The sequence below is a fragment of the Lepeophtheirus salmonis genome, chromosome 5 (genome assembly GCF_016086655.4).
Source record: "Lepeophtheirus salmonis chromosome 5, UVic_Lsal_1.4, whole genome shotgun sequence".
In the NCBI taxonomy this organism is placed as follows: Eukaryota; Metazoa; Arthropoda; class Copepoda; order Siphonostomatoida; family Caligidae; genus Lepeophtheirus; species Lepeophtheirus salmonis.
Window position 1 is genome coordinate 45,888,337 of NC_052135.2, and position 9,483 is coordinate 45,897,819.

General features: G+C 30.5%; 1 protein-coding gene across 1 annotated transcript in view; it reads right to left on the bottom strand.

Moving 5' to 3' along the window:
* Window positions 1-7,901, bottom strand: part of LOC121117722 (uncharacterized) — a 106,413-nt gene extending 98,512 nt beyond the window's left edge. Inside the window, exon 1 of the mRNA XM_040712203.2 lies at window positions 7,514-7,901. Within this exon, the coding sequence (XP_040568137.1) occupies window positions 7,514-7,600 (87 nt within the window). The 5' untranslated portion in view covers window positions 7,601-7,901. The remainder of the gene's footprint in view (window positions 1-7,513) is intronic.
* Between the last annotated feature and the right edge of the window lie 1,582 nt (window positions 7,902-9,483).

Sequence of the window (9,483 nt, forward strand, 5' to 3'; positions counted from 1 at the left end):
GACGTAGGTATGTATTTACTCGCATTGGGACCTAATAATAATTCTGACAAGAGGGACTATTTGATGAACAAGAATAGCTACTTGGGCCACCTCTATTCTGTCAAAACCTCAAAATATCTTTCTTATTATATATACTTTGCATTAAGATTGGATTTTTCACATTCCCGATTGTTTTCAGTCATGATTATCATTTACAATCCTATTGTGTTTTGTCCCCATACTAACGATCTGCAGAAGTCCTTATAAAGAGTTCATTTTTAGATACGCTTTATTGATTTTACCCCTCTGTGTGTCGGTTCGGTTTTAATTACTTAACCACAAAAATAATACTATACATAGTGGAAACAATATTATATTGTGTGGTGAAATTGAATGCGAGTAACCGGGACCATCACAAAACTTCATCGTGTCCAATAAACACTGGAAGTATTTATTCTGTGATAAATAAAAACAAAGATTAGTTTTTATTAACCATGCTAAAAAATATCCTACGCATTATATTTTGTTAACTACTGCCAATTCAGGGTAATGTTTATTTAATCCCTTAAATTACTATTTTGTTTACTTATATGTATTTTGTAACTCCTACTTACATTGTAGACACTGAATTCAATTGAGTTACTTGAGACAACATTTTGGTCTCTAAATCTCTCATTATTTAACAAATATTATAGAAATCATTGAGGATGCTAGAGATTATTCGAGAATGGCATACACTAATTTTGTGTTAAATTTTGTATTTGCCAATATAATTTTATAATTGAAACATAATTTAAATCAGGAAACTCAGGGCCTTATACTTGTACTGTGACTGCTTGAGTCAAGTCATTAATGAGTGTACAACATTATTTAATAAATTAAATAATTAAGTTAAGAAAAATTGCATATTATAATGTCACCAAAAGATTCGTCTATTGTCTGTGTCCACCATAAGCCTAATTTATTTACGAATTGTATTCAAAAGTTAAATTGGTATATTTTTAAATAAATTTTTGGTAAAGTTATTCTTATTTATAACAGAAAATATGGAGGGAAATGACACTCATCTTCATATAATAAAGAAACTTTTAAGTGACGTCATTATTATAGAAAACTACTCTCTTGGAAAAGGCTTAAACAACCCAATTTTATAACAAGAATTCATTTATAAAGTCATTAGATGATGATTTCTCAATATTTCGTTGAGAATTGTGTCCATTTTTGTTTCATAACTAAGTTAATCAACAACTATGCCTTCAGCATAATTTTTATCTTTATGTACAATCTGTGATGTAATTGAAAAATCTCTACCTGTGGTTTAGTCAGGACAAAAGCAAGCAATAATGACTTTTCTCAAAATTATTTGTGGATTATACTTGTATTATTATGGGACAAATTATTGTCAACTTCCATCATCAAACTATAATTATTATTATAAATCCTTTAGAAGCGCAGAAAAATACACTTGAAATAGCCGAAATTGACCGTTACAATCAAGAGCAGAAATTTACAGATTCTATTGCAGCCGATATAAGACTCTTAAATCAAATAAATTTTCAAAACTACAGCTAAAATTCTTATCAATTAAATTTGGATGCAATGCCTAACCTAACCTAAATATGAATATGAAATTTGGGACAGTAGATATGAAGTAAAACCTAAATTGGGATTTCCCCTTCTCTTTTTTTTTATCAAAATTATTTTCATGTTGATACTCCACATATTTTAATATAATATCAACCATTTCTACGCAATATTTTATCTCACCGTCACTATCTGAACGCTTATTTTGAGAAAGAAGAAGGAAGGAGCGAAACTTGTGGTATTCCTGAATTAAGACCGTTGTTAAAATCAGCTATTTGTCAAACGAGTATGACTTAGGAGGGAGAAAATTTATTACTACTAAAGAAAAAAGAACTTTCAATATTTAAAATTGTATCAGTGCAGGGAAAATAGACTGTTAGGTTGTTTTTTTTTAATAATCCAAAAATGGGCCGGAACCCATGATTTAGAGGGAGATGTTAACACCCCAATCATTTATTCAAAAATGAAAAAAAAAGAACGATAGTAGTACCATCGCATTTTCCTTATCTAATATTTAAAAATATTATTTTCCTCTACATTTTTCCCATTCGTAGGAATAATTAAAAAGATCAATTATATTTTGTGCTTACGAACATATACTTTTTTTAACTTAAAGCTCATCTAAATTTCGTCAATATTCTTATCCCTGACTTTAAGGTTTACTTATACTTAATCGGAACAATTTTATGTGAACAATTAGAGGAAAATAAAAACTTATTTTGGCCCTTGATCAGGACCGCCATAGCCTAATAATAGGCCGCAGAGCTGAGAAGATTTCTAAGTTCTACCAAGTAATGGTAAAAATACAATTTGTTAGCTCATCAGAGGGCCACTCAACTTTGTAGACTCCTAGACTTCATCTCAGGTTATGAAGCCCTCAAAGGAACTACCTCCTTTCCCAGGTTTTGAAGGATATTATGTAAATGATGGAAAAGGAGAATATTTCCTCATTTTCAATAGGAAGTACAATTCATATAATCCTTTCTCTATTGGTATATTAATCCTATTTGAAAAGTACATACATATATCGAAGATGACGTATAGGGAATTAGTAGATCGCTCAGATTATATTAGAGCTTTATGGATATTGAATATTTTATACACTACAGAAAGTGCTGGTTTTAGAATGGGATATGAAGGACAAATCTATAAGCAACTCAAAAAATGTAAAAATAAATATCCCTGTATTTTTAAGGTTTTGAACATCGACTGATTTGATTTATTCGAATATATTCCTATGTGGACCGTCAACACAAAAGCAAGCAAAAAAATTCAGCCTGGATTACATTAGAATTCTTCCACGAATTATTGTCGATTTCTATCAATGAATTATTCGAATGGCGGAGTATTTAATAGGTGTTAACATCTCCCTCCGATAAAAGAAATCTTGCTTATCTGATGTAAATTATTTTAAAAAATACATAATAAAATTAATAATTAGTATTTAAATACAATCATTATATTTTCTTTTCACTAATGCTACTTTAAATGTTGAAGGTTCTTGCGTTGAAAGCAGTTATTCATTTGCTATACCCAAAATCACATAAAAAGGCAGCTGATGTTATCAAGGATTTTAATTAAGTAATAACATAAGTCTTACTCCTGCCTTCTTCTCGTGCTCTCCTAAAATCACATCCTTAGCCATAACTTAATACATTGCCATGAATTCAACCTTATAACTAGATTAACAAAGTAAAATCCTTGATGGGAAGAAATAATTGTTTAAGGCAATAGGGAAAATGAGAAAACATTATAAAGTGACGTCAACCATAGAAAGCGACATCCTATGTGGGGAAAAGTATATCGGAACGACCATGAATCTATTCAAGCTAACAGGCGCGTTTCGCTATTTTGTTTTAAAACTGTAGGACTTACCGCATCAAGCAACTTATGTTTAAGTAGCAAAAGTGCGATAACGACCTTAATTTAAGGATAATGGAAATTTCCTACAAATTTAACCATTTATCAATTTCAATTTATAAGATTTTTTCCCCCATTCCAAAAGCAAAAAAAAAAAAAATCTACATAGATCATAAACTAACAACATTGCAACACTATTAAGGATTTATTCACCTACAAAAGTTTTCCTGAAGAAACTTCATCTTCAACCATTAGTAAATGGTTGTATGAATGTTGTATATCCTACAGACACATATTATTCAAATGTAAACAAGCAACTCAGATAGGGGGAAGGTGGGGGGACTGTTGATGGGTTAAAAATAGAACGAGAGAAGTGGGGAGGGAAAATCATAATAAAAATAATAATACTCTATACTTTAAAGTATTCAAACAAAAATATTTCTCCTGCTGGAGAAAGTGTTTCCCTTAAAATGAAATGAAATATAATTAATAGACTGACTTTAAAATCAAATTGGATTTTAGGAAATTTACAATAAGTCAAGTTATATTATTCGTTTTTTTTATTATTATTGTTCCTTGGGAAAGGTTGCAGCCACGAATAATCAAACCCATAGATGTTGGGTACTAGTCGAATATTGAAGTGAACACTAGACGTCGCTACCTCTGTTGTATCCATTAAAAAGAAACAGAAAAAAGGGCTAAAAATCAGTTAGCATTAGTTAGTCAATTCTTTCAAACTACGTTGGAAATGATTCATAGCTTAACGAGAGCTAATTCAAATTCAATCAATCAACGTCGTTGAGGTAGAACACTAATAAGAGGGAGGAAACAGTAAAATCGACGGCTGACACCAAAATATATTCTATGTAAATGTGTGTTTTGGTGATGTAATGACATGATGAAGGTTTAAGGATGTGAGTAAGGATTCAGATATCAAAATCTTGAAATTGAATTATGTGGATGCGAACATATTAAACATGCGGATTATTTCAGATGTAATTGAAAGTATTTGTGGCATCAATAGTCACGTCATAACCTTTATTGTATCTCGCATTTGTTTATTCGTATAAGAAACATAAAAAAGCGCCAAACCTAGTTTCTAGTAATGATATTCCGTATACTGGTATTATGTTGTGACCGAGGTACTGACACATTTGAAACGTTACTATAATAAAATTGATATACTGAACCAGAACTTGTGATAACATTATTGAACCACCATTTATGTAACCCAAAAATTTCTCTCCAATAATGAAGAAATAAAATGGAAAAGGAGGTTTTGTGACAATTCAAATTAAATCCCTATGATAGATAAAATTCAAGTAGGCTTTAATACCAAAAAATTACTCGTCAATATAACTATATTTTCAGAGTTAAACAAAAAGTCAATCAAATTTGCTACGATATCAACTTCAAACGCCTTTTATTATACAAATGCTACTGAAATAGGGATATTTATCTATAATAAAACAAACGAATCAACTGGCAATTAATTAGAGAGAGAAGATATGTATATCACAGCATTATCTCACCAACATAAAAATTTAATTTGTATTTTATTGTCCTGTGTCAGTTTTTCTACTTCTTTTGCCTAATCAGTGTTCTGAACGTTAATTGGTTGTATTGGTCATTTTTAATTCGTAGCTCATATTATGTTGTGAAAACTCCATAATTCAGCAGAAGAGCTAAATAATTTTGGGTATTTTACAGTATACAGTACAGGTACTGACATAATAAGTTAGACTCGAGTACAAGTCATCCATCCGAGCCCCCAGTACTGATTACATCCTCAATATTATTAATATAATTTTATAGAAATATCGTTTAAATAATATAACTTTTAATAAAGGATGTTTGTTTGAGGTGTAGCGGTCCCAAATTTGTGACGTTCCGTCCTAAATCTGAAGAAGGCGTCCGAACTACATGCAAAAGTTTTCCAATTGAAATTTTTTATCTAAACAACGCCATCATATAAATGAGTCAGTGGCATCATCATCGATAAATTTGAACAATTTAGGATCCAATGTTTATAAAAAAAAAGGTTGGAAGATACAATCAACTTGCTTTATAATATTGATTTGTACTCTTAATAAATCAGCGAATTACTCCTTTTCTTCATTACTGATTTAAAAATCACTTCAGCTATCAATAGTTGTTTTGTTTTTTTCCTATTGGTAACAAAAAAAAAAAAGGTTAACCCATTCCCTTGTATTGAGATTGAATGAATGAATTGCATTGTTTTTGTTGAAGGTATTTCGTAACTCCAACAAGAGATGAGATTGTTGCTCAAACATTGAGGATGTGTTATGACGTTATTGCTTATAGTGTATTAGAAAGAGTAAGCAATAGTCTCTCGAGAATGACATAACAAATATCAGAGTAGATCCATGTTTAAAGTTGTGTTTTCATTGAATAATTTATTTCATATGTTTACCTTAGAATGTAGATAAGCTATATGCATACATAACATAAAATAATCATGTTAAATACACGTATATGTTAGTAAATACGCAAGATGATAAGTGATCTATTATTACATAAATCAATCGCAATTGATTGGGATCAGAGATGATTAATACTGCATAGTAGTAGAGTCAAATGGAATAAGCAGCAATTAAGTTGATACATCATGTCACATGTGGAATAATTGAAAAAACCTTCTTTTTTTTTTTTTTAAACAAACTTGTCATTGAATTGATACATTATTATTCTGAACGAAGAAAAGTTTTATATCTATTATTCAATTTCCATTTTATAATAATTTTTGATTAATGTGGTTGCCGTTGCTAAAGGGAGTGTGACACCCAACATGGAGTATCTTAGTCGAAAAAATGGGATGCCACTGGGGATATTTGATTATTTAGGATTGTGGTCTGATTGAAAAAAAATGAAATTGTGAAATTAGATGACTGTCGGAAAATATGAAAAAAATACTTAAGGCCTACCCAAAGTAAAATAGCACAGTAGTGTTCATCTAGTATTTACTTGTTTCATAATCTAAGTTACCTTTATGTAATTCATTCAATGAAAAGCTGTTCGAATACATATTGAAGAATCACTTGAGCTAATTTTTTTAACAGTGCAAATTAGATGTATCAGCAAATATTAATGCCCAACGAAAAAAACAATAATAAACAAAAATATGAATATTAAACTATAACTTCATTCACCTTCTAACGTACAAGAGATTGATTAATTTTGGATCTTTCACATTTCTAAGATAGGTTGGGATACCCAAGATAGCTGAGGCTTAATCTATTATTGACATCATCCACATAACACTAAAGGGAGTTCATGGTGGCCAATCGCCCGTCGGAGATTTCACAAAGGGTATTATCCTTTTTCGTTTGCTAAGAAGAAATCCCTCGACCATTTTAAGAAATCACCAAAGAGGTGGATTTGCTTCTTGAACTCAAAATTTAAGTTGCATAGTACCACTGACACCAGATTTAAAAGAACTGGTCATTGAATGTTTCAACAACCCTACTTCATTTAACCCTCTGAGGGATCTGCTATTAAAGGATGTTGTGTGTACTTATAATAACAGAAAGGTAGAGGGACATAATAATCCTTCTAAAATCTCACAAGTAAAAGGCTATAGTGTCAAGAAAAAAAAACATTAATGGGGATATTATGGATGATGTCGTGGATAATAATGAAGAGAGTCTCTTTGAGAGTAGCCAGGTATCTTATAACATCTTAAATGAATGGAAACTCGAATTAAAAACAGTCTTAGTCATTAATGAAAGATCATCTACACTTGATATATCCTATCTCGATAGCTGAGGTTCAAGAATGCTTGCTAACCACTGGTTTAGAGCTTTAAATTGGTCCAAATATTGTTTAGTTACAACATTTTAACGCAATTTGCGACCCATCTAAATGGACTAATCAGAAAATTTATTAATAAGAATAGTAGGTCATAATTAGATTCTTGAAGAAAACGAACAAAAAATGAAACATTTTTGTTTAGAACTCATCCTTCCTTGAATCTGTGTTGACGGGCTACATTCAAGGATTTATTTAATGAAGAAACTGCTCTTGATGACATTGTATCATATACCCACACGAGCAAGCAAGTCCTTCTTACCTTCATTTCCGTGATGATTTGCTGAAATAAGCCTCCGAGTGCACTACACTCCTTATCTAAATTATTCTCTATGATAATAGACTCCATGATTGATGAACTAAAGACTTGTATAAAATTGCAAATGCTCAAAATTTATAATATTATATCACTCAGTGGGTACATTTCATTTTTAAACACTACCACATACACTGACTCTACTCGTCACACAACACTCAGAGAGGAACTAACAAACACTGGGAGTTGAGACTCAAGAAAACACGAAGAGACGTTACAACATGAAAAGAAAAAATTGCGTACACGATTGAGGGCCGGAGCGAGAGAAAGAGAAGAGAGAAGTCGGGCTCCGAGAGGAAGGATATGAATTGATGAATCTAAAGGGGAGCAACGTATGAAGTGACAAGTAAAAAGGGATCTACTTGCTTTTTAGAGGAACTGAACACTTAAAAGAGCTAAAAAAAGGAAGTGTTTCCTTTTGCTTCTAGCTTCGAATTTGTTTGCAAATTCAACATGTGTTATCATTGAGTATATTATTAATTGTATGAATCATATTAGGATTTTTCATACTTATACTTATTTAAATACAATATTATGGCCTCAAGATCATATTTTAAACATTTAACAATAAATCAACAATGAAAAACAATCATTTTCTTCACTATAAGTTTGCTAATTTAAATCTTATATTTTGATAATTAATTATACATGGGCCAGCAATGGTCAAAACAAATTAAAAGAATTATATAAACAAGTTTTATCATTGAAATAAAAATATTTTTACAAGTAAAATGAAATAAAATATTACAAATGTGTTGTAATTGATGGCTACAGAAGGCGAACACTTGTAGACATTAAGTACCTATTCATAGCATAAAACCATTTGAACTGATATACACATGGCATATTGGTCTTAAATCCTAGGTCAATGATTTCCTGTTTGGCACATAGCATAAAATAACCAGGGCTGGTTTTACCGTAAGCAGGGTCTAGGGTGAAAATAAATGTTCTGTCCCTTGTTTTCTATTGTTAAATATGAATATGTTTTCGTATAATGTTTTTTTTTATTAAACTTTTTATAGAAAAGAGAATATTTTGATAACTTCAATAAAAAAAAGTAGAAATTTTGTAAAAATTAAATTATATTTTGAAAAATATCCTTATTTTTATAATAAAGCACAAGGCTCGTAAAAATACCCTTAATGCTTAGGGAACGTAAAAGGGATTTTGGGTATGTTAAAAAAAGAAAAAAAGAAATAAAAATGGTAACCCTTGCAATTTGAAGAATGTTTGGAAGCCTTCATGACGTTACACTTATTAGATAAACTGCAAACAGCTTTGAGAGGAAGGAAATAAACACAAGTCCGTTTTCGATCTTCAATTCTACTTTGAGTCCAACAGAGACTTACACTTATCCAGGGATGGTATTTTTGTGGAGAAAATGTTTTACAGATTAGAATAGAAACATAGTTTGGTGAGTTTGCTTCTATTACTTATTACTCTCTTATTTAATAAAGCACTAACGTGTTAAAATCTTTCTCTGGATAATATATTCCCGCTTACTTTTGGCGTTATTTAAAAATATAATAATATGATATGTTTAAATACATTTTTACAATATTTTCACTCTATTAATACAATTTCAAATATAGACGGTTCTTCTGTTTATAGCAGTCATTAATTTTTTCACCCTAAACTTATAGAACAAGCAGCTGATAATAACAAGTGCCTGAATTCAGTCATAAGTACTGCTCACGCTTTCTCCTCATGCTCTCCAAAAATCCCTCCCTAATTATAGGAGTTGATGTTAGTAAAACTCTCATTGTTCTAAGACATAGGTTCTCAACTTTTTTCCAGAAGGAATTCCTCAATGCTGATTCTTCATAATTATATATTTTTATCATTAAGGGTCTCAGAGCAATGCTTTCAAAGAACCGTGGACTTATCTTAAATTATGATTTAATGTTAAAAAAATA